Source organism: Bubalus kerabau, chromosome 18, assembly GCF_029407905.1.
Source record: "Bubalus kerabau isolate K-KA32 ecotype Philippines breed swamp buffalo chromosome 18, PCC_UOA_SB_1v2, whole genome shotgun sequence".
Lineage (NCBI taxonomy): Eukaryota > Metazoa > Chordata > Mammalia > Artiodactyla > Bovidae > Bubalus > Bubalus kerabau.
This window is the reverse complement of record NC_073641.1, coordinates 53,428,767-53,454,804: the sequence shown is the minus strand read 5'-3', so window position 1 is coordinate 53,454,804 and position 26,038 is coordinate 53,428,767. Positions and strand designations below refer to the sequence as shown.

The 26,038-nt window shown below is 40.2% G+C and overlaps 1 protein-coding gene across 1 annotated transcript in view; it reads right to left on the bottom strand.

Annotated features, from left to right (window-relative positions):
* The window catches only part of CDH12 (cadherin 12), a 490,487-nt gene that overhangs the window by 15,885 nt on the left and 448,564 nt on the right, over positions 1-26,038 (bottom strand). The window contains exon 8 of the mRNA XM_055554844.1: positions 20,492-20,628. Within this exon, the coding sequence (XP_055410819.1) occupies positions 20,492-20,628 (137 nt within the window). The remainder of the gene's footprint in view (positions 1-20,491; positions 20,629-26,038) is intronic.

Genomic DNA, 26,038 nt, shown 5'->3' with positions numbered 1-26,038 from the left:
ACAGAATGGGAGAGACTAGGGATCTCTTCAAGAAAATCAGAGATACCAAAGGAACATTTCATGCAAAGATGGGCTTGATAAAGGAAAGAAATGGTATGGACCTAACAGAAGCAGAAGATCTTAAGAAGAGATGGCAAGAATACATGGAAGAACTGTACAAAAAAAGATCTTCACGACCCAGATAATCATAATGGTGTCATCACTCACCTAGAGCCAGACATCCTGGAATGTGAAGTCAAGTGGGCCTTAGAAAGCATCACTATGAACAAAGCTAGTGGAGGTGATGGAATTCCAGTTAAGCTATTCCAAATCCTGAAAGATGATGCTGTGAAAGTGCTGCACTCAATATGCCAGCAAATTTGGAAAACTCAGTAGTGGCCACAGGACTGGAAAAGATCAGTTTTCATGACAATCCCAAGGAAAGGCAATTCAGAAAAATGCTCAAACTACCGCACAATTGCACTCATCTCACAGGCTAGTAAAGTAATGCTCAAAATTCTCCAAGCCAGGCTTCAGCAATATGTGAACCGTGAACTTCCTGATGTTCAAGCTGGTTTTAGAAAAGTCAGAGGAACCAGAGATCAAATTGCCAACATCCACTGGATCATCGAAAAAGCAAGATCAGATCAGATCAGATCAGTCACTCAGTCATGTCCAACTCTTTGCGACCCCATGAACTGCAGCACGCCAGGCCTCCCTGTCTATCACCAACTCCCAGAGTTCACTCAGACTCACATCCATCGAGTCAGTGATGCCATCCAGCCATCTCATCCTCTGTCGTCCCCTTCTCCTCCTGCCCCCAATCCCTCCCAGCATCAGAGTCGTTTCCAATGAGTCAACTCTTCCCATGAGGTAGCCAAAGCACTGGAGTTTCACTTTACCATCATTCCTTCCAAAGAAATCCCAGGGCTGATCTTCTTCAGAATGGACTGGTTGGATCTCCTTGCAGTCCAAGGGACTCTCAACAGTCTTCTCCAATACTACAGTTCAAAAGCATCAATTCTTCAGCGCTCAGCCTTCTTCACAGTCCAACTCTCACATCCATACATGACCACAGGAAAAACCATAGCCTTGACTAGACGGACGTTTGTTGGCAAAGTAATGTCTCTGCTTTTCAATATGCTATCTAGGTTTGTCATAACTTTCCTTCCAAGGAGTAAGCGTCTTTTAATTTCATGGCTGCATTCACCATCTGTAGTGATTTTGGAGCCCAGAAAAATAAAGTCTGACACTGTTTCCACATCTATTTCCCATGAAGTGGTGGGACCGGATGTCATGATCTTCGTTTTCTGAATGTTGAGCTTTAAGCCAATTTTTTCACTCTCCACTTTCACTTTCATCAAGAGGCTTTTGAGTTCCTCTTCACTTTCTGCCATAAGGGTGGTGTCATCTGCATATCTGAGGTTATTGATATTTCTCCCGGCAATCTTGATTCCAGTTTGTATTTCTTCCAGTCCAGCGTTTCTCATGATGTACTCTGCATATAAGTTAAATAAGCAGGGTGACAATATACAGCCTTGATGAACTCCTTTTCCTATTTGGAACGAGTCTGTTGGTCCATGTCCAGTTCTAACTGTTGCTTCCTGACCTGCATACAAATTTCTCAAGAGGCAGATCAGGTGGTCTGGTACTCCCATCTCTTTCAGAATATTCCACAGTTTATTGTGATCCACACAGTCAAAGGCTTTGGCATAGTCAATAAAGCAGAAATAGAAGTTTTTCTGGAACTCTCTTGCTTTTTCGATGATCCAGCAGATGTTGGCAATTTGATCTCTGGTTCCTCTGACTTTTCTAAAACCAACTTGAACATCAGGAAGTTCACGGTTCACATATTGCTGAAGCCTGGCTTGGATAATTTTGAGCATTACTTTACTAGCATGTGAGATGAGTGCAATTGTGCAGTAGTTTGAGCATTCTGTGGCATTGCCTTTCTTTGTGATTTGAATGAAAACTGACCTTTCCAGTCCTGTGGCCACTGCTGAGTTTTCCAAATTTGCTGGCATATTGAGTGCAGCACTTACACAGCATCATCTTTCAGGATTTGGAATAGCTCCACTGGAATTCCATCACCTCCACTTGCTTTGTTCATAGTGATGCTTTTTAAGGCCCACTTGACTTCATATTCTAGGATGTCTGACTCTAGGTCAGTGATCACAGCATCGTGATTGTCTGGGTCGTGAAGATCTTTTTTGTACACTTCTTCTGTGTATTCTTGCCATCTCTTCTTAAGATCTTCTGCTTCTGTTAGGTCCATACCATTTCTTTCCTTTATCAAGCCCATCTTTGCATGAAATGTTCCTTTGGTATCTCTGATTTTCTTGAAGAGATCCCTAGTCTCTCCCATTCTGTTGTTTTCCTCTATTTCTTTGCATGGATTGCTGAAGAAGGCTTTCTTATCTCTTCTTGCTATTCTTTGGAACTCTGCATTCAGATGTTTATATCTTTCCTTTTCTCCTTTGCTTTTCACTTCTCTTCTTTTCACAGCTATTTGTAAGGCCTCCCCAGACAGCCATTTGTTTTTTTGCATTTCTTTCCTATGGAAATGGTCTTGATCCCTGTCTCCTGAACAAGGTCACTTAGTTGTGTCCATAGTTCATCAGGCACTCTATCTATCAGATCAAGGCCCTTAAATCTATTTTTCACTTCCACTGTATAATCGTAAGGGATTTAAGTTCCAGAAAAACATCTATTTCTGCTTTATTGACTATGCCAAAGCCTTTGACTGTGTGGATCACAATAAACTGTGGAATATTCTGAAAGAGATGGGAATACCAGACCACCTGATCTGCTTCTTGAGAAATTTGTATGCAGGTCAGGAAGCAACAGTTAGAACTGGACATGGACCAACAGACTCGTTCCAAATAGGAAAAGGAGTTCATCAAGGCTGTATATTGTCACCCTGTTTATTTAACTTATATGCAGAGTACATCATGAGAAACGCTGGACTGGAAGAAATACAAACTGGAATCAAGATTGCCGGGAGAAATATCAATAACCTCAGATATGCAGATGACACCACCCTTATGGCAGAAAGTGAAGAGGAACTCAAAAGCCTCTTGATGAAAGTGAAAGTGGAGAGTGAAAAAGTTGGCTTAAAGCTCAACATTCAGAAAACGAAGATCATGATATCCGGTCCCACCACTTCATGGGAAATAGATGTGGAAACAGTGTCAGACTTTATTTTTCTGGGCTCCAAAATCACTGCAGATGGTGACTGCCGCCATGAAATTAAAAGATGCTTACTCCTTGGAAGGAAAGTTATGACAAACCTAGATAGCATATTCAAAAGCAGAGACATTACTTTGCCAACAAACGTCCGTCTAGTCAAGGCTATGGTTTTTCCTGTGGTCATGTATGGATGTGAGAGTTGGACTGTGAAGAAGGCTGAGTGCCGAAGAATTGATGCTTTTGAACTGTGGTATTGGAGAAGACTGTTGAGAGTCCCTTGGACTGCAAGGAGATCCAACCAGTCCATTCTGAAGGAGATCAGCCCTGGGATTTCTTTGGAAGGAATGATGCTAAAGCTGAAACTCCAGTGCTTTGGCCACCTCATGCGAAGAGTTGACTCACTGGAAAAGACTCTGATGCTGGGAGGGATTGGGGGCAGGAGGAGAAGGGGACGACAGAGGATGAGATGGCTGGATGGCATCACTGACTCGATGGATGTGAGTCTGAGTGAACTCCGGGGGTTGGTGATAGACAGGGAGGCCTGGCGTGCTGCGATTCATGGGGTCGCAAAGAGTCAGACACGAGTGAGCAACTAATCTGATCTGATCTCCAATTTATAGACTACATAATATCAATACTTCATAAACTCCTTCAGAAAATAGAGGAGAAAACACTTACCAGCTTATTCTTCTTACCAAAAGTCAATCAAAATATCAGGGGAAAAAAAGCATGGATTAACCTCATAAACACAGATACAAAAATTGCTTAAAAATATATTAGCAGTCAATCCCAGAATTATATTATAAAGCTAATATATAATGACCAAATATCATTTATCCTAGGGATGTAAGGTTAGTTTAACATCTAATAGTATTATAATCACAGAGAAGGCAATGGTACCCCACTCCAGTACTCTTGCCAGGAAAATCCCATGGGTGGAGGAGCCTGGTAGGCTGCAGTCTGTAGGGTCGCTAAAAGTCGGTCATGCCTGAGTGACTCACTTTCACTTTTCACTTTTCACTTTCATGCATTGGAGAAGGAAATGGCAACCCACTCCAGTGTTCTTGCCTGGAGAATCCCAGGGATGGGGGAGCCTGGTGGGCAGCCGTCTATGGGGTCGCACAGAGTCAGACAAGACTGAAGTGACTTAGCAGCAGTATTATAATCAATGTGGTATATCATATTAATAGAAAAAAGAACAAAAAATTGCATAAGCATTTTGATAGACTCAGCATTAGCATTTGACAAAATCTCATCCATTCATGATTAAAAAAAAAGAAAAGGCCCTCAGCGAATAATGAATATAAGGCAACATCCTCAATTTGACGTAGTCTATCTATGCTAAAGAAGCCCATAGCCAGCATTATATTCAATGGTGAGAGACCAAACATATTCTTTCTAATATTGAGCTTATGGCAAGAATGTACGTTCTTACCACATATTAACCATTGCACTTGAGGATTTATTTAGTGCAACCAAATAAAAATAAAATTAGGGTTCAGGATGGGGAATACACGTACACCCGTGGTGGATGCATGTTGATGTATGGCAAAACCAATACAATATTGTAAAGTAAAAAAAATAAACAAATAAAAAATACAGAACATACAAAAAAAATTAAAAATTTAAAAGTATTCAGATTGAAAAGAAAAAAAAGTGTATCAAAAAGTATCAAGACCCTGTAGGTTGGAAACCCTAAAATATCCACAAAGAAACTTATAGGTATAATCAGGGGAGTACATCAAGAACAAAATTAAAAATGGCTATTGTATATCTAATATACTAGAAAAAAAAAAACAGAAAAAAAAGAACTGATAAAAAATTCAAGTCACAATAGAGTCAAAGATAGTAAAATATTTAGGAATAAATTTAGCAAAATAAAGGTAGGAATTATAAACAGAAATTGACAAATCATTTCTCAGAGAAATAAAAGGGATTCCTGATAGAAAGGACTGCTGGTGGAAATATAAAGCTGTAAAGTCACTTTAGAAAATAGGTTGGAACTTTCTTTAAACACTGACATGTGAAGTAAGATTCTCTCTGTTGTGATTCTTTGTGACCCCATGGTCTATACAGCCCATGGAATTCTCCAGGCCAGAATACTAGAGTGGGTAGCCTTTCCGTTCACCAGGGGATCTTCCCAACCCAGGCATTGAACCCAGGTCTCCTGCATTGCAGGCAGATTCTTTACCATCTGAGCCACAAAGGAAGCTCAAGAATTAAACACTGAATGTGAATTCATAAGCCAACAATTCCACTACCAGATGTCTACCTAAGAGAATGAAAGGAACATCCACAGAAAACCTGTATGCATATGTTCATGGAGGTATTATGCATACGGCCTCAAACAGGGAACAATTCAAATGTCTATCTTTTGGTGAATAGATTAACAGTAGCCTATCCATACTATAAAATTATGTAATAAAAACAGGAAACAAAACAGTGATATGTGCTTAAACAACATGAATGAACCTCCAACATTTATGCTTTATTGATAAGACTAACAGCACTTATTGTTTTTGTTTTAGTCTCTAAGTTGTGTCCAACTCTTTTGCAACATGATGGACTGTAGCCCTTCAGGCTCCTCTGTTCATGGAATTTTCCAGGCAAGAATCCTGGAGTGCGTTGTTATTTCCTTCTCCAAGGAATCTTTCTGACCCAGGGATTGAACCAGCATCTCTTGCATTGGTGGCAGTTTCTTTACCACTGAGCATCCGGGGAAGATCAATACCACTCCTTGAAAGTGTGAATCACTCAGTCATGTCTAACTCTTTGTGACCCTATGATCTGTAGTCTGCCAGGGTCCTCTGTCCATAGGATTTTCCAGGCAAGAATACTGGAGTGGGTTGCCATGCTCTTCTCCATGGGGTGGGGACCTTCCTGATGCAGGGATAGAACCCAGGTTTCCTGCATTGCAGGCAGATTCATTACCATCTGGACCACCAGGGATTCCCCTCTTACTTGGAGCTTATTTAGCTGCAGAAAGCAAAAAGTTTCAGAGACTTTGGGCTTCTGACACATAAGAGCTTCCCAGAGATTCCAGCCCTCAGCTGTCAAGTCTTCTAGACTTCCTGGGGGCAGATATTAAGACATACCCTTTTAGAATTCATTAAGGGCTTCCCTGGTGGCTCAGATGGGTAAAGACTTTATCTGCCTGCAAATCAGGAGACCTGGGTTTGATCCCTGAGTTAGGAAGACCCCCTGGAGAAGGAAATGGCAACTCACTCCAATATTATTGCCTGAAGAATTCCATGGACAGAGAAGCCTGACAGGCCACAGTTCATGGGGTGGCAAAAAGGCAGACACTTCTAGGAGACTTTCACTTTTTAGAATTCCTGACCCCAAAATGTTCTATCATGATCTATTATGCAGCCATAGGTGACCAATTCCAATGATAAGAAATATCAAAAGGCATATTAAAAGGAAATAAGCTTTTCAACTAGGGTTATAGCTGCAATAGGCCCTGCAGGGCACAGTGGCCATGGTGTTGGAAATGGTATTCTTTTCCAGAAGTCTTGTAGGAGCTTTCCTCCAGAGTGTTGTTTTTGGGTGGGGGGAGCTCCCACTTGGTCCCAGGTCTGCAGACACATCAAGCAAGGCTTCTTCTTCCATGGGGTTGGATGCAGTTATCATTTTCCACACTCACCAGGCCTCCTGGAGTGGATTCACCGTCCTTCAGAGCCATATGTCACTCTGTCCTGACTCACAGGGGCTCTAAGCCCACCAACTTTAGTCAGGCTGGGCGAGCCCCTGCTGGGATATGGAGCCTGGCCTAGGAGATTGGCCAGCAAGGCTAAGGAAGTTGGTGAGAGTTTCTGAAGGTTTCTTTCCCCATCATCTGCTGAGGGAGATCACAGCTACTCTCAGGACTCTCAGGTCAAGTCAGCGTCTGGCCTCACTTCAAAACCCAGACTTTGAGAGCAAGCAGGACAGTAGAGGCATCATATGTGACATCAATATGGACAAGGTGTGGTCAAGCCATAGGCCACGCAGATTATCAACTTCCTGTCCATCTACACACTCGCCTACTTCTTGGGGTGCTGGTGTCTATAGCAGGCAACCTGTCAGGTCTTCCCTCTGAATTTCATTATGCCTGTTCCCAGCGTCTGATCCATTCCAGCTACATCATACCCCACATATTCTATGTGAACGCAGAGGCTGAGAAGGAGCAACTCATCAGGAAGTCCAAGGCCCAGATCAGCAGGATGGGATGCCAATAAAGCTTGTTTTGTTGGGTTATTGGTTAGTCACTATGTCTGACTCTTTGTGACCCCATGGACTGTAGCCCACCAGGCTCCTCTGTCCATGGGATTTTCCAAGGCAAGAACACTGGAGTGGGTTGCCATTTCCTCCTCCAGGGGATCTTCCTGACCCAGGGATTGAACTCACATCTCAAGCTATTCACAAATTATTCATTAATTGTGTATATATTCAAATGTTCTAGAGGGTATGGTAAGCCATATATATCAAAGATGTATAAGATAAAGTCCTGGCTACTAAGAAGTTCACATCTGAGAGGATCCCTATGCAAATAGTTCATAATGCCAATAAAGTAACATTGACAATGCAAAAATATTTTCAATGTAAAAATACTATTTTTTAATTCCAATTTTGATAGGTGAAGTTAAAACTTTTCTGTACACATCTAAAATATCATTTTATTTAAATTCAACCTTTAGGTGACAAGCTTATCATGTAGTTTTAATTTCCAGAGAAAAATCAGATGCTAATTAAGGAAACAAAAGCCTGACAGTTGTGTATATGATTCAGATAGAGCAGTTTTACTGGTTTAAACTACTCCTAAGTTAGCTTGATTACAGCAGGGCCCTCATAAGCAGTTGAAAACTTACAATAAAATATAAATTATCACAACAAATTTGGATTCTATTTTATTTACACATCATACAATTGTGAGAAAATTGGTATCATTTCTAAACTAAATGCATGAGTATATTGGCATTAATAATTATTATCATCATGTATATAACACATTGAAGGCTTTATGAAATGGTTGAATATTTATAAGTAATTTATTAAATTATGTATTATTTGTCTGTATTACACATACTACAGAAATGTTGTCAATACTGGTATAAATCAAAGTTACCTTTCTTTGAGAATACAAAATATTGATAGTTTCATATACTGCTTAGGGAAAAGGAAAATGTTAAATGGTAGATAAACTACCTAGACTCATAAATGTAAAGTAAGGCACTCATGGAGAGTAAAAGAAAGGCAATTAGAGGAAAAAAGCTATAGCTTCAAGCCAGAACTGAAACCAATAGTTTTATTCAGCCTTCAAAAGTCAACTATGTTCTCTGAGTAAGTACATGTCTTCATAGCAACATTAAGCTGCTTTATTTCCCAAATCCATGCTAATATTTAAAACACTAGAGAATTTGGCATTTGGTTTCAACATCAGTATCCATTCAGTGACGTGGGTATTATTTTTAAGGTGGAGATTTCTTGGCAATAATCCCAGAAATTCTGATTCAGTATGTCTTGAACAAGGTCCAGGAACACTCTAACAGTTGACTCTGATGCAGGTGAGAGTTGAGAAGTTGAAGAACAGTAATAGAAATGATTTGGGAGAATGGCATTGAAACATGTAAATATCATGTATGAAATGAGTTGCCAGTCCAGGTTCGATGCACGATACTGGATGCTTGGGGCTGGTGCACTGGGACGACCCAGAGGGATGGAATGGGGAGGGAGGAGGGAGAAGGGTTCAGGATGGGGAACACATGTAAACCTGTGGCGGATTCATTTTGATATTTGGCAAATCTAATACAGTTATGTAAAGTTTAAAAATAAAATAAAATTAAAAAAAAAAAAAAGAAAGAAAGAAAAAAAAAAAAGAAATGAAAGGGCCAACCTGCACATTTACTCTCAATAAACGTACACATGACGTACAACACTCACAACAAAAGACTAGCCAAATTAGAAAGAAATGTCTCCTGTTCAAACACTGCAGAGAATCCAGTCACCCCTGTTGCTTGATTCTTGTGACATAAACCTCAGTTGATACACTATAACCCATACAGTGCTGATTTATAGAAAATGCGGGTCCCTTGTGTAACTACCTTGGGGAATTTGGAGAAGTGAAAGATGCCTCTCTGGATATATGCTGAGCTAGAAACATAGTTTTGATGGAAACAACAGAAAACAGGATGGACTCAAAACACACCTAAAAACTTCTTAGTTTCTCTATGTGCATTTAAGGCTCTGTTTGACAAGGCCTCTGACTTTCTTTCTTTTTTTAAAAAATGGAGATATATTAATAATTGACATATGGTGGTGGTAGTTTAGTTACTAAGTCATGTCTCTGTGACCCAATGGACTGTAGCCTGCCAGGCTTTTTCCATGGAATTCTCCAGCAAGAATACTGGAAAGGATTGTCCTTTCCTTCTCTGGGGGATCTTCCTGACCCAGCGATTAAACCCACATCTCCAGCTTGGCAGGAAGATTCTTTGAGCCACCTGGGAAGCCCATAAATGACATATAAAATTATATTAATTTAGGTGTACAACACAATGATCTGATATTTGTATTGATCTTGAAATGGTTGCTTAAAGCAAAAGCACAGGTGTGCATAAAGATGAATGTGATCAAAACATACAGACTTCCAGTTATAAATAAATCAGTCCTAGGGATGGAATGCACAGCATGGTGACTGCAGCTGACAATAGAATACTCTATATGATAAAGTCTTTCAGAGAGGAGAGCTCAGGCTTCCTTTCTGAATGTATTTTCTTTACCCTCCTGTCCACACTCTGGACACCCACTATACTACCCTACTTGTAATTTTTTATCCAAACATGAGATTTGGTACCATTGTGTCTTTGCTAAAGATGTTTTATCCACCTATAACTCCCTCCTCTCCACCTTTTTCATATCTTCTCCATCTTTTAAAGACTCAGCTCAAATGATAATTCCTATGATGTGACATACTATGCTTATGCTTTTACAGTATACTAACGCATATATATGGAATTTAGAAAGATGGTAACAATAACCCTGTGTACGAGACAGCAAAAGAGATACTGATGTATAGAACAGTCTTATGGACTCTGTGGGAGAGGGAGAGGGTGGGAAGATTTGGGAGAATGGCATTGAAACATGTAAAATATCATGTATGAAATGAGTTGCCAGTCCAGGTTCGATGCACGATACTGGATGCTTGGGGCTGGTGCACTGGGACGACCCAGAGGGATAGTATGGGGAGGGAGGAGGGAGTAGGGTTCAGGATGGGGAACTCATGTATGCCTGTGGCGGATTCATTTTGATATTTGGCAAAACTAATACAATAATGTAAAGTTTAAAAATAAAATAAAATTTAAAAATAAACAAATAAAAATAAAACATTTTTAATACTAAAAATAATTAAATAATTATTTTTTATTACAGCACTTTGTATTTTGCTTGTATTCTTAATGAATTCAACCAGATCATTGTCTTTCTCACAAAATTTTCAGGCCTAGTGATTAAGTAATGGGGTTTCCAAGTGGGACTAGTGGTAAAGAACCCATCTGCCAATACAGAAAACTTAGAGATGTGAGTTCAATCCCTGGATCAGAAAGATCCCCTGGAGGAGGAAATGGCAACCCACTCCAGTATTCTTGCCTGGATAATCACATGGACAGAGGAACCTGGTAGACTAAAGTCCATAGTTGTGGCAAAGAGTCGGACACAATTGAAGTGACTTAGCAGCAGTGATTAATACAGCTCTAAACTGTCTTCACTTTTAGAGACACTTGTCTTTGTGTGTGTGTGCTTAGTCACTCAGTCATGTCTGACTCTGCAACCCCATGGACTGTAGCCTGCCAGGCTCCTCTGTCCATGGGGATTCTCCAAGAGAGAATACTGCAGTGGGTTGCCATGTCCTTCTCCAGGGGATCTTCCCAAACAAGGGATCAAATCCAGGTCTCCGGCATTGCAGGTGGATTCTTTACCAACTGAGCCACAAGACTTGTTTGGTGGCTGAGAAAACACATATGGTAGGCAACCTTCTAAAATGGGTCCCAAGGATCCCCACTTCTTGGTACCCACATGAGTTGTGTGTGTGCTAAGTGACTTCAGTCATGTCCGACTCTGTGTGACCCTATGGACTGTCACTTGTCAGACTCCTCAGTCCATGGGATTCTCCAGACAAGAATACTGGAATGGGCTGCCATGCCCTCCTCCAAAGAATCTCTAAAACCCAGGGATCAAACCCACATCTTTTAGGTCTCCTACATTAGCAAGTGAGTTCTTTGCTGCTAGCACCACCAGGGAGGCCCACCCATATAAGTTACCTCCATGTAATTTTCTGTCCTTAGGTGTGGTCTGGATCTAATGATTTGCTTCTATTTAGTATGCATGTGTTAGTCATTCAGTCGTGTCCAACTCATTGTGACCCCATGTACACAGGGTCCTCTGTCCATGGGATTTTCCAGGCAAGAATACTGGAGTAGGTAGCATTCCCTTCTCCCTTGGATCTTCCCGACCCAGGGATCAAACCCTAGTTTCCTGCTTTGCTGAGGCAAAAGTGATACCACTGATAAGAAATGGCATGGCATCACTTTTGCAGGGGAGCAGAACTCTATTTGAAGAAGACAAAATCCATGGAGTAATCTGACTCCTCCACCTCCTCCTTCTTCCTCTCTCTTTTCTCTGCTGATGCCTGGGCTGAAGCATCAGCAGGAGCTTCAGAGTCACCCTCTGGAGGCAGATGTGCTGGCCAGCTCATTAATACCCTGGACAGTGACTGATATCTTCAGTGTTGTTTTCCTTTTCGCTCACTGGTGACCTTGTTGAGCCAGGTCATCATCTACCTCATTGGTCCTTGCTCTGTCCAGGATCTTCTTTATATCTTTGGCACTGGAAAAGGCACTGCCATTAAAGGCAGTGAGCAGGTAGGAGGTGGCATAGTATAGGTAGACAGGATTTTCTAAATATAGGGAAATTATCACAATGAAATCATTAGGAACTGCTGTAGGTTTTTTTTGAGTGTAATCTAGTGATGAATACTTATTGGATAGAGATTGAAATCTACCCACTTACAACACGGCCACACACATACCATTGCATATATATTTCCCTAGTCTCATATTTTGAGACTTTGTAGATCAGGCAGGGAAGTATCTGCCTGCAATGTGAGTGTCCCAGGTTCAATCCCTGGATGCGGAAGATCCCTTAGAGAAGGGAATGACTGCCCATTCTAGTATTCTCACCTGAAGAATGCCATGGACAGAGGAGCCTGGTGGATTACAGTCCATGGGATCGCAGAATCAGACATGATTGAAGGACTAACAATTTCACATTCACATATTATTTTTAAAATGCAAATTAACTATAGAACTCTAATAGGTAAGTAATCTAATGAGCTTAAATATAGATGGATAGATAATAGATCTATGCCAAGATTAACACTAATTTCAATTCAATTATTTGTACAATGCAACTGTACATATAATTACTATGTTGTTTTTCAGTTGCTAAGTCATGTCCAACTCTACGACCATATGGACTGCAGCCCGCCAGGCTCCTCTGTTCATTTAATTTTTCAGGCAAGAATACTGGAGTGGGTTGCCATTTCCTCCTCCAAGGGATCTTCCTGGTCCAGGAGTCAAACCTGTATCTTATTATGTTTCCTGCATTGGCAAGTGGATTCTTTACCATCAGTGCCACCTGAGAAGCCCTGGCTCCAGTCTTGCTTTGGTTAGTCATTCACTGTGTGACAAATGAAATATATCTTAGCTTACAGTTTCTTCACTCTTGCAATGTGGATAGCAATAAATTGAGTAAATATATATAAAGTTACTATAATACTTTGGTTTACTAGCTTAAAACATTTCTTACAATTATTATAGAGAAATTAGGTACTTTTTCTCATTTGGACTGAGAACACTATTCCATGTCTATTTGGCACACGGGCAGAAGGAAACCCTTTAAAATTTTTTATCAAAAAAGTTTATTTTGTTTAAATCTTTTATTTCTTAATGACCTGTTTGGTCAGTATAAATCTTTTGCAACTTTCCCCTGAAGGCTATCTGAGAGTACATTTAAGTCCATTGAATTCAGTGTAAGTTGCATAATTTTAACTAAATTAATTTGGGGGATCAACTTCTAACTATTCCCAAACTCTCCTTAGGAACAGACTTCAATCTTAGTTTTAACCCACAATGAATAATGCTTTGAATGTAAATAATGTTCTATAGAAGTTTATAAAAAATTAGATGAAATTTTGTTGGGCCTATTATAGATAATAATCTCAGGTTGATTTTTCTCTACTGAAGATGACATTATTTGTATTATGTTGAAGTAAGAGACATTAATGCAAAGTAGTTCTAATGCTAAATAACCTTAAAAATTAATTACCTTATAGTTTAATCCCATGGTGCACTTACATACAACATATTCCCAAAGTATAGCACTTAGTAAGTCTACCACTGATTTCCGATCTGTTCCACAATGAATGGGAACAATGTATCACCTTCTGGATAACTAACACAATCAAAAAAAGAAGAATCGTCTCTGGTATCATCCATTTACTTTATAATTTTGTAAATTTTCTAAGGCTTTAATGTAGTTATTTATAATTATCTTTGCATAGTAATATATGTTATAGTCAATACTTCCCCCCCCCAAAAAAAAACACAAAAAATTAGAAACATTTGCTGTTGAAAGTTTCTGATAATTTGAATGAAGTGAATTTTTGAGACTTCCACTTTTTTTTTTTCAATTTGCAAGATTAGTATCATAAAAACAGCAAAGCAGTAATGCATTAAAGAATTATTAGGGGTCTAATAAAATTATTTGGACCGCCAACTGTTGTAACACTGATTAATGATTGCTTTTTAATTAATTGGAAGTTGTTCAATCAGTGTACCATTTCATTTCATCTGAGAGTTTTTATAGAAGGGTCAGGGCCAAAGCATATGCTAGTATAATCTGCAATAAGGTACATTTACACAATTTTTTTCCACTTGGCAGGGCAAATGTGGGCTATTTATTTCATAGTCATTCACCATGACAATAATTTCCTGCTCAGGCTGGCTAGTTTGAGCAGAGAAAGCAACCTTATATATTAAAATTTAAATAAAGTTGAATTTTAAACTCTGTGAGCTCAAATAAAACTCACAATAACCTATTCTTATTGCAGAATCATTAATTACCACATGGTATGTGCTTAGCCTCTTTCTTTTCCATGGAGGTGTAAGGTGCATAGTGTTTGTCTCACCAGACTTCTCTGAAGATGCTAAATTCCTCATAGTAGTCTTTGAATAGACAGTGGAGTGGATAGAAGTAGATAATTTAGAAATATCAGCCAGCCGCCCTTTTATAAGGTGTGCATATGTATGGATTGTGAGTGTAAGTCCCAGAGAGTGCCAACATAACTGATGAGACTCCATACTGTGGGGTTTCCTAAGTTGCATTTAAGTAAAAACTACATAGGATGTGACTGCAGCCATGAAATTAAAAGATGCTTGCTCCTTGGAAGAAAAGCTATGACCAACCTAGACAGCACATTAAAAAGCAGAGACATTACTTTGCCAACAAAGGTCCATCTAGTCAAGGCTATGGTTTTTTCCAGTAGTCATGTATGGGTGTAAGAGTTGGATCATAAAGAAAGCTGGGCACCAAAGAATTGATGCTTTTGAACTGTGATATTGGAGAAGACTCTTGAGATTCCCCTGGACTGCAAGATCAAACCAGTCAATCCTAAAGAAGATCGGTCTTGAATATTCATTGGAAGAACTGATGCTGAACCTGAAACTCCAAACTTTGGTCACCTGATGTGAAGAGCTCACTCCTTAGAAAGACCTTGAAGCTGGGAAAGATTGACAGTAGGAGGAGAAGGTGACAAAAGAGAATGAGATGGTTGCATGGCATCACAAACTCAATGGGCGTGAGTTTGAGCAAGCTCTGGGACTTGGTGATGGACAGGGAAGCCTGGAGTGCTGCAGTCCATGGGGTTGCAAAGAGCTGGACATGACTGAGCTGAACTGACCTGACATAGAAGGTAGAGATTGGAGTGGAGTCAGTGTGTGCCCTAATTATACTGATAATTAACAAAATATGACCTGAAAATAGCACAATATTGTTAATCAACTATGCTCCAACATAAAATAATTTTTTTTAAAAAGCTGGTTTTCTAAGTTTGAAAAATGACATATTTAGGAACAATGATGCTTGCATTGTAAAGTGCATACTCCCCTTCCATTCTCCAAATGGTCAAAGCCCAGGCTCTGACCTGAAATGTCGAACCTGCTGCTACAGGTGCCCTCACACCACGATGCTGGTTTTTGGTGGCTTTTGTATCCCACGGGGAGAAGGAAAACTTTTAGAGCTAAAGTAAAGTTGAGTGAAGAACTAGAGGCAGACTTTCATCTTGAGTTAAGGTACTGGATCTAACATCTGCCTTAAAAAAAAAATACACATTTTCCATGTGTATTAACAGAAAGGTTAGGTGACATAGAATAGTTTTAATGAAAACTATTTTATTATAAACACTATGTCTTAAATAATAGAAATATTTTGAATAGGCTACTTCTGGTCAGTTATCACCTAATACATCCAAATCATCAGAGTGAATATAATGTAGTTCATAGATGTCTTTTACCCCATAACTTAGATATCTCATTTTCACTCTACTTGTCAAAGATCTAAGAAAACTAAAGTTTATTTCCTAACTATATTATGGTTAAACTGCCATCAGTATTATGGATAAAGGAAATAATTCAGAGTTGAAATAATTGAAAGTGTGAAAAAGATGATGAATAACATATGTAACAATAATAGCAGGTGATATGGGAAGGAAGAAAGATACCTAGCAGGAAAGGGAAAGTGAAGTCGCTCAGTGTGTCCGACATTTTACGGCCCCATGGACTGTAGCCCACCAGGCTCCTCCATCCATAGAATTTTCCAGGCAAGAGTACTGGAATGGGTTGCCATTTCCTTCTTCAGGGGATCTTCCTGATCCAGGGGTTAAACCCGGATCTCCCTCATTGCGGGCAGACTCTTTAATGTCTGAGCCACTAGAGACGCACCTATGTGGCTGGAAGTTCAGGTACTTCAGTTCAGTTGCTCAGTCACGTCCGACTCTTTGCAACCCCATGAATGGGAGCATGCCAGGCCTCCCTGTCCATCACCAACTCCCAGAGTTCACCCAGACTCATGTCCATTGAGTCAGTGATGCCATCCAGCCATCTCATACTCTGTCGTCCCCTTCTCCTCCTGCCCCCATTCCCTCCCAGCATCAGAGTCTTTTCCAATGAGTCCACTCTTTGCATGAGATGGCCAAAGTACTGGAGTTTCAGCTGTAGCATCATTCCTTCCAAAGAATACCCAGGGCTGATCTCCTTTCGAATGGACTGGTTGGATCTCCTTGCAGTCCAAGGGATTCTCAAGAGTCTTCTCCAACACCACAGTTCAAAAGCATCAATTCTTCAGCACTCTGCTTTCTTCACAGTCCAACACTCACATCATACATAACCACTGCAAAAACCATAGCCTTGCCTAGATGGACCTTTGTTGGCAATGTAATGTCTCTGCTTTTCAATACGCTATCTAGATTGGTCATAAATTTTCTTCCAAGGAGTAAGCATCTTTTAATTTCATGGCTTCAGTCACCATCTACAATGATTTTGGAGCGCCCCAAAATAAAGTCTGGCACTGTTTCCACATATATTTCCCATGAAATGGTGGGACCAGATGCCATGATCTTCGTTTTCTGAATGTTGAGCTTTAAGCCAACTTTTTCACTCTCCTCTTTCACTTTCATCAAGAGGCTTTTGAGTTCCTCTTCACTTTCTCCCATAAAGGTGGTGTCATCTGCATATCTGAGGTTATTGATATTTCTCCTGGCAATCTTGATTCCAGCTTGTGCTTCTTCCAGTCCAGCGTTTCTCATGATGTACTCTGCATATAAGCTAAATAAGCAGTGTGACAGTATACAGCCTTGATGTACTCCATTTCCTATTTGGAACCAGTCTGTTGTTCCATGTCCAGTTCTAACTGTTGCTTCCTGACCTGCATATAGGTTTCTCAAAAGGCAGGTCAGGTGGTCTGGTATTCCCATCTCTTTTAGAATTTTCCACAGTTTATTGTGATCCACACAGTCAAAGGTGTTGGCATAGTCAATAAAGCGGAAGTAGATGTTTTTCTGGAAATCTCTTGCTTTTTTGATGATCCAGCAGATGTTGGCAATTTGATCTCTGGTTCCTCTGCCTTTTCTAAAAGCATCTTGAACATCTAGAAGTTCACAGTTCAGGTATTGCTGAAGCCTGGCTTGGAGAATTTTGAACATTACTTTACTAGCCTGTGAAATGAGTGCGACTTCACTTTCACTTTTCACTTGCATGCACTGGAGAAGGAATGGCAACCCACTCCAGTGCTCTTGCCTGGAGAATCCCAGGGACGGGGGAGCGTGGTGGGTGGCCATCTATGGGGTCGCACGGAGTTGAATACGACTGAATCAACTTAGCAGCAGCAGCAGAGATGAGTGCAATTGTGCAGTAGTTTGAGCATTCTTTGGCATTGCCTTTCTTTGGGATTGGAATGAAAACTGACCTTTCCAGTCCTGTGGCCACTGCTGAGTTTTCCAAATTTGCTGGCATATTGAGTGCAGCACTTTCACAGCATCATCTTTCAGGATTTGAAATAGCTCAACTGGAGTTCCATCACCTCCTCTAGTTTTGTTCGTAGTGATGCTTTCTAAGGCCCACTTGACTTCACATTCCAGGATGTCTGGCTCTAGGCGAATGATCACACCATCATGATTATCTTTGTCATGAAGATCTTCTTTGTATAGTTCTTCTGTGTATTCTTGCCACCTCTTCTTAATATCTTCTGATTCTGTTAGGTCTATACCATTTCTGTCCTTTGTTGAGCCTGTCTTTGAATGAAATGTTCCCTTGGTATCTCTAATTTTCTTGAAGATATCTCTAGTCTTTCCCATTCTGTTGTTTTCCTCTATTTCTTTGCATTGATCGCTGAGGAAGGCTTTCTTACCTCTTCTTGCTATTCTTTAGAACTCTGCATTCAGATGCTTATATCTTTCCTTTTCTCCTTTGCTTTTTGCTTCTCTTCTTTTCACAGCTATTTGTAAGGCCTGCCCAGACAGCCATTTTGCTTTTTTGCATTTCTTTTCCATGGGGATGGTCTTGATCCCTGTCTCCTGTACAATGTCACGAACCTCAGTCCATAGTTCATCAGGCGTTCTATCTATCAGATCTAGTCCCTTAAAAATATTTCTCACTTCCACTGTATAATCATAAGGAATTTGATATTTGATAGCAGGAAAGGAAACTTTAAATCAGAAAAGCATTTAAAGAGAATGGGCAAGGCTAACGTTCCATTCCGTTCTCCAGATAGCATGTCTATTCAGGCAGCTGCCTGGATGATCCACTCTGAGGGGCTAACTGAGCAAGGAAGGCAGATTTGAAAGGAGACAGCAGGACAGAGAAAGCATACAGTAAAGGAGCAGCCTTCAGTGTGCATGTTTAGCATGGCAGGGATGTGTGCGTTTCCTCAAGATCGAGTGGACAAAATAGAAAGCTAGAATTGAGAAACCATGCTGTGAACTCTCACAAGAAAACCATCTGTGGCACAAGGGGCCCTGGACCTGAAATTAAGAAGCTGTAGGGTCTACCACTGGGTGCTCATAACAAGTTCATGGGCAGATGGGATGCTCAGAACGTCAACACCAAATAACTCAAAAATTACATGAAGAGAGTTAGTATTTGGGCATTCCACTTAGCCAGTCCGCTTTAATCCTAGAAGTAGTGGCAAAAAGGGGAGTGCTCTCTCATCAACCAGGGGTATATGAGAGAGATTTATGTGAAATAATAACATTTGCAGCAACATGGATGGATCTAGAGATTATTAAGCTAAATGAAGTAAAGCCAAAGATAAATATATGATATCACTTTTATGTGGAATCTAAGAAAATAATACAAGCAAATTTATTTGCAAAACAGAAATAAACTCACAGACTTAGAAAACAAACTTATGGTTAGCAAAGGGCAAAATCAGAGAAGGGATGAGTTAGGAGTTTGGTATTAACATATACACCCTAGAATATATAAAATGGGCTTCCCCAGTGGTTCAGTCGTAAAGAATCAGGCTGCCAACCCAGGTTTGATCCCTGGGTCAGAAAGATCTCCTGGAAAAGAAAATAGCAGCCCACTCTAGCATTCTTGCCTGGGAAATCCTGTAGACAGAAGAGCCTGGTGGGCTACAGTCCATGAAGTTTCAAACAGTCGGACACAACTGAATGTGACTGAGTGTGACTGTTACTTTCCTATCTATACCCACTGAGTTGAGACTGATCAAAAACCTCTCAATAGACATGTTTGGTTAGCTCCTCCCTGCACTGAAAGGTGACATTAGCTGCCAGAACATTGTACCAGATGCACAAAAGGAAATAGGAAAGCAATATACAAGATACTTGGGATTTCCTCAAATCTTTCAATAGACCTTATGCAGAAGAACTGTTATGATGCACTTCCATTATAGACAACTATGTTGATAGCCAATGTCTTCACTCCTAGCCTGATCTGTTGCCTTAGGAAGCTTGTTACTTGGTAATATCCTCCACTGTCCAGCCAAACACACATGACCTACCATCACTCTCAGTCTAGAGGATTCTGGACCAAGCAGAAGCCAACACAAGGATTGCCTAACAATCTTATAGATTCCAAATGACTCATTGAAGAATTGCACTTAAAAGTCCTGTATATTCCACAATGGTGTTCATAAAAACATATGTTAACGAAAGAAGAGAGAAAAGAAGGGCAACTTTATAAATGGTCTCTTCAGGACTTCACTCGGTGGGCCAGTGTTTAAGACTCTGTGTATCCAGGGGGCACCGGTTCAATCCCTAGAATGGAGATCCCATATGCTACATGACACAGTAAAAATAAATAAATAAAATCATGCTCTCTTTAACTTCAAAAGCTATTTCAGAACAGGTGATTTTATGTGATGATGGTTCCCTCCTGCCTGGCCTATGAAACTCTGCATAATATATACAGGGGTGCAATGTGGAAAGACATTGGCACTGTGGCAGATTTTTAAGGTTACAAGGTGGAAAGAAGTGAGCTCACACCATGAAAAGCACCGCTAGATATTCCTGCCATCCTGCAAACAAAGTGCAGTGGCAGCTGTCACAATTTTTCTGGACTTAGGCTATGAGGAAAAGGAGCAGGTTTCTGAGTTTCCCCAGGAGACCACTCAGCTGTCAGTCCAAAACTGAAAAACAGCTCAGCAGGGACTCGTTTAAGAGTGTGAAATTCAAAGAACTGCAGTATAACATTGATTCCATCCATGCCATACTTACTAACTTTACTCGCAATTATGGAGAAATTATACTGCGCGGTGCTTTCTCTGTCTAGTAATTCATTAGTGGCGATGGTTCCTTCAGTCGCATCTATTGTAAAGTAGCTGTCCCCATCACTCTTCCAATCTATGAGGTACCTGTGTACAAAAAGAGGATATGCAAATGTGCAATGATTACACATTTATCATAATGGCAGTCAGGCTAACTTGACACAGTTCCTTATTTTTCTCCCTGTAGCTATTACCCACCTTGCAATAAAGAAGAGTGTAAGTGACAGCTTCTTTATTGCAAAGTCAGTATGCTCAAGGGGAAACTGGGAATAATGAAAGATTTAGTACTCCTGCTGTTCATATTATTTTAGGGTCTTGACACCTTGAAAGCTCAGCAGAGACTAAAATTCTAAAGCTGACCATGGGTTTCCTTAACCTGCTGAATATTAAAACTTTTTCAAGCAGTAAAAGATTCCTTAATCGTGGCTGTGAGAAGAGCTGGGGATGGGGTAGGCATCTGGAAGTAGCTACAAAGAACTCAGGTCAGTACAGAGGTAGCATCTTTGTTTCCAAGGACAGAAAAAAAAAAAAATCATGTTAGGGAAACTAAGGGGAAAATTTTAAACTGGAAGGTGCTATAATTGCACAGAAATATTTTCCTCAAACACACAAAAAATGACCATGGTTGTTTTATTACTCTTAAGTATCAGAACAAGTTTCTTAAAAAAAGTGACCTTGGCTGTACTGTCTCTTTATGTTCTTTATTAGCCAAACTCCTTGATAGTAAATGATCTGCTTTCTTTATGTGAAACAGTTGGAATAAGAAATCCAAGAATATGAATTTTTTTAAAAATATGCATTTGTATAAATCTTTATGTAGCAGTGAACATATAGAGTGATATATGTAAAATTATTTTAAAAATATATTTTCAAACGTCATATTGACAGACATTTTGAACTCTTTCCATGTGCCAGGTATTGTTCTAAATATTTATCACCATTTTTGTGAGTGGAGAATCAAAGTGAGGTCCTTATAAACAGTGGCTGAAGACAGATGACATCATTGTAGTCAGCCCCTCTAAATCTCCGGTCATCATGAAATGTTAATTAAGGCTTGTGTTTCAAAATAGCAAGTTTTAATCTTGACAAACAGGTTATTTAAAATCCGGACAGTGTGCATAACATTTTAGAACTAGGTCAAAACTAGTTCGTCTTTATAGGTGGAGATTTATAACTTGTCAGTATTCATTAGTAACTGATAGGATCAGAGTAAGAACCAAGCTTTTTATCTGCCTTTGACATTTCCATTGTTGATTTTTGAAATGCACTGATGCTTTATGAGTTCAGCGTAGCATCCTGTCTCATAGAAATAATCTCAAAAATTAGAAATGAACTTAAAAACCAGGGAGTACAGCATATAATGAGCTTCATTCTTTCTATTGCAAGATGCCCTTTTCAGAACAAAAAAGCATCTTCTCACAGTACCCATTTTTAGCACCTTTATTCAATTTGGTAACATGCCTAATTTGAGGCAGATTGTTACTGAACTTCCTTGGTGACCATAGCATTTCTGAAGAATTACTGGTGTAGACTAACAGTGGCTGGTGTTTAATGGTAGAATTCACTAAATATTTGCTGAGTGCTCACTATGCTGCAGACATTGCAGTAGGGTTGAAGCACAAAGGAAATTATAAAGTATAATGCTCACTAATAATGAGTCTAGTTGGAAGAATGTATATAAAGAGGATTATTATGTTTGATAGAAGGACAAAAAAGACAAGAGTACAAAGAAGATCCCTGGTTCAACGCCTATTGGTTCAGGCAAACCTTCCTGCACACGATGTTTGACTGGCATTAGAAGGCTAAAAGCAGAAGGCAATGGCACCCCACTCTGGTACTCCTGCCTGGAGAATCCCATGGATGGAGGAGCCTGGAAGGCTGCAGTCCATGGGGTCGCTAAGAGTCAGACACGATTGAGTGACTTTACTTTCACTTTTCACTTTCATGCATTGGAGAAGGAAATGGCAACCCACTCCAGTACTCTTGCCTGGAGAATCCCAGGGAGCCTGGTGGGCTGCCATCTATGGGGTCACACAGAGTCGGACACGACTGAAGTGAGTAGCAGCAGCAGCAGCAGAAGGCTATAAAGGAATTATTTATGAGAAGAGAGAGGCACACAAAGTAAGAAGAGGAGGAAAGATATTTTAGGAGCAACAGCAGCATCAAAACCATAGACTGCAAAACCAAGCCCACCAGGTTCCTCTGTCCTTGGAATTCTGCAAGCAAGAATACTGGATAGCCCTTTCCTTCTCTAAGGGATCTTCCTGACCCAGTGATCGAACCCAGGTCTCCTGAATTGCAAGCAGATTCTTTACAGTCTGAGACACCAGGGAAGCCCCCTTTCACTTTCAGAAGGCTATAAAGGAATTATTTATGAGAAGAAGGAGGCAGACAAAGGAAGAGGAAAGGTATTTTAGGAACATCAACACCAGTAGGAAAATGACAGTGATTTTGTAGGAAACTATAAGGTGTTAGGAATTTCAGTAAAATATTTGAAAGGAATAATAACCTGAAAAAAAGATAAGCTACTTAGGTCAAGGAGGATAATGTAAATTATATTAAGGAGATAAAACATGATCTTATAGTTAATGGACAATTCAAAGGGTATAATTAGGGTATGGGATAACTGTTATTCACTTTTAAGGCAGAGGGTGAATGTATTTGAAGGGGACAAGACTGTAAGCATTTCCCGTAAACCAGAATCTTTCCAACAGACAAAGAGAGTCACTAGAGCTGGGAAGAGATTTAATTCAATGGGTTGTGAGTGGTTGAAATAACTAGGGCTATGCAGGCTGGGCTTCCCAGGTGGTGCTAGTGGTAAAGAATCTGCCTGCTAATGCAGGAGACATAAGAGATGTGGGTTCAATCCCTGGGCCCTGGAAGATCCCCTAGAGGAGGGCATGGCAACCCACTCCAGTATTCTTGCCTGGAGAATCCCATAGACAGAGGAGACTGGTGGGTTACAGTCCTTGGGGTTGCAAAGAGTGAAACACGACTGAAATGATTTAGAACACATTCACATGCAGGCTGAAGGAAAGAAGACATGAAACATGCTGGTGTCCTTTACTTTGACTAGGATACTCATGTGAAGTGGGTGTCAGATTTACTTGTCATTTCAGTGTGATGGAGCTAGGACAGGAAAATGGAATCTATAGAGATTATTATTTTGGATAAATAGAATGAAGACCTTGATGTCAGAGCTGCACAAGGTCATAACGGGTTTCTTCAGAAAACCATAAGCACCAAGAGTAATCAAATATTGATGTCAAAATATTCATGTTTGGTGCAGATATGGTAGAGCATTAAATCTAAGCATGACTGAATCTAAGCCTGAATATAACTTGCAGTGCTGAGTTTCTACTACTAATATCCATAGACAATGGATGGAATTCCCATACACTTTTCATGGATGGAATATATTTTTTAATTATTGTTTCCTGTGATCGTTCTGTTCTTATCTTAACAAACATATTTTGCTCTGAGCACTACAATAAAGTCTCACTTTTCAAACATATGCTTCCTTTTTTCCTAAGCCCTATTTTAAATAATAGCTTTATCCACATACTATTGGAGAAGGGAATGGCATCCCATTCCAGCATTGTTGCCTGGAGAATTTCATGAACAGAAGAGCCTGGTGGGCTGCAGTCCATGGAGTTACAAAGAGTCAGACATGACAGAAAAACTAGCACTTCACATACTATACAATTTCCCAATTTAAACAGAACAATTCAATCATTTTCATATATGCAAGTTGTGTGATAGGTGGTAAGTTTTAAGATGTTTTAAAGTTATTAACTGATTTTTTTTTCCATTTAATTCATTACTTGGGGTAAGCTCCAATTACCTAGAAACTTCACTTCTATAGATTGAAGATTGTGAAGGTGTGGTGTTTCTGGATTTCTCCTCTGCTACTTCCTTTTGCATTGAGTGCATATTATTCCAATGGAATATTAATTCTTTTATTAAATAATAATGTTATACTCTGCTGCTGCTGCTAAGTCACTTCAGTCGAGTCTGACTCTGTGCGACCCCATAGATGGCAGCCCACCAGGCTCCCCCATCCCTGGGATTCTCCAGGCAAGAACACTGGAGTGGGTTGCCATTTCCTTCTCCAATGCATGAAAGGGAAAAGTGAAAGTGAAGTTGCTCGGTCGTGTCCGACTCCCAGTGACCCTATGGACTGCAGCCCACCAGGCTCCTCCATCCAAGGGATTTTCCAGGCTATATTTTTAGTTATTTTCTTTTTATCTGCTTCAGGTTTGACTGTATACTGCTTAACATAGATTGAAATTTATGCTAACTTAATTCTAATAAAATACAGAAATTTTATTCCTTTGTAGCCATGTGCTATTATATATATGAAAAGTGAAAGTGAAGTCGCTCAGTCCTGTCCAATTCTTTGCGACCCTTGGACTCTAGCCTGCCAGGCTCCTCCATCCATTAGATTTTCCAGGCAAGAATACTAGAATGGGTTGCCATTTCCTTCTCCAGGGGATCTTCCTGACCAAGGGATTGAACTCAGGTCTCCCATATTTTGGGTGGATTCTTTATCAGCTGAGCCACAAGGGAAGCCCCTATACACATACACATATACATATATATTAACATATTTTTTTTCCTGGTGGTGGCTCAGTGGTAAAGAACCCACCTGTCATTGAGGAGACACAAGTTTGACCCCTGGGTCTGGAAGATCCCCTGGAAAAGGAAATGGCAACCCACTCCAGTATTCTTGCCTGGGAAATCTCATGGACAGAGGAACCTGGCAGGTTACCATCCATGGGGTCACAAGAGAGTCAGACATGACTTAGAAACTAACCAACAACAATCTATAGTACATTGATATCACAAAAAAAATTAGTAAAACATTTTTATAATTAGTACTTTTATAATCTTATGTCTATTAAAGCTGGAAAATAAAGGGAAGCAAATATTTTGGGAAGAGCTAAAGAATTGATGCTTTTGAACTGTGGTGTTGGAGAAGACTCTTTAGAGTCCCTTGGACTGCAAGGAAATCCAACCGGTCCATTCTAAAGGAGATCAGTCCTGGTGTTCATTGGAAGGACTGATGATAAAGCTGAAACTCCAGTACTTTGGCCACCTGATACGAAGAGCTGACTCATTGGAAAAGCCTCTGATGCTGGGAGGGATGGGGGCAGGAGAAGAAGGGGACGACAGAAGATGAGATGGCTGGATGGCATCACTGACTTGATGGACATGAGTTTGAGTGAACTCCAGGAGTTGGTGATGAACAGGGAGGCCTGGAGTGCTGCGATTCATGTGTTTGCAAAGAGTTGGACACAACTGAGCGACTGAACTGAACTGAACTGAACTGAAAGTTGTCTAGTCGTACAGACTCTTTTACCCTGGGAAATTCTCTAACTTCTACAGGTCCTGGATGGAGGCAGGATGGTCTTCTCATTTCATTCTCATTTCGACTCTCCAGGAATGAAACAAACAACATTAAGTGAGGATGACTAGACTCCAAACTTTCAGCCTA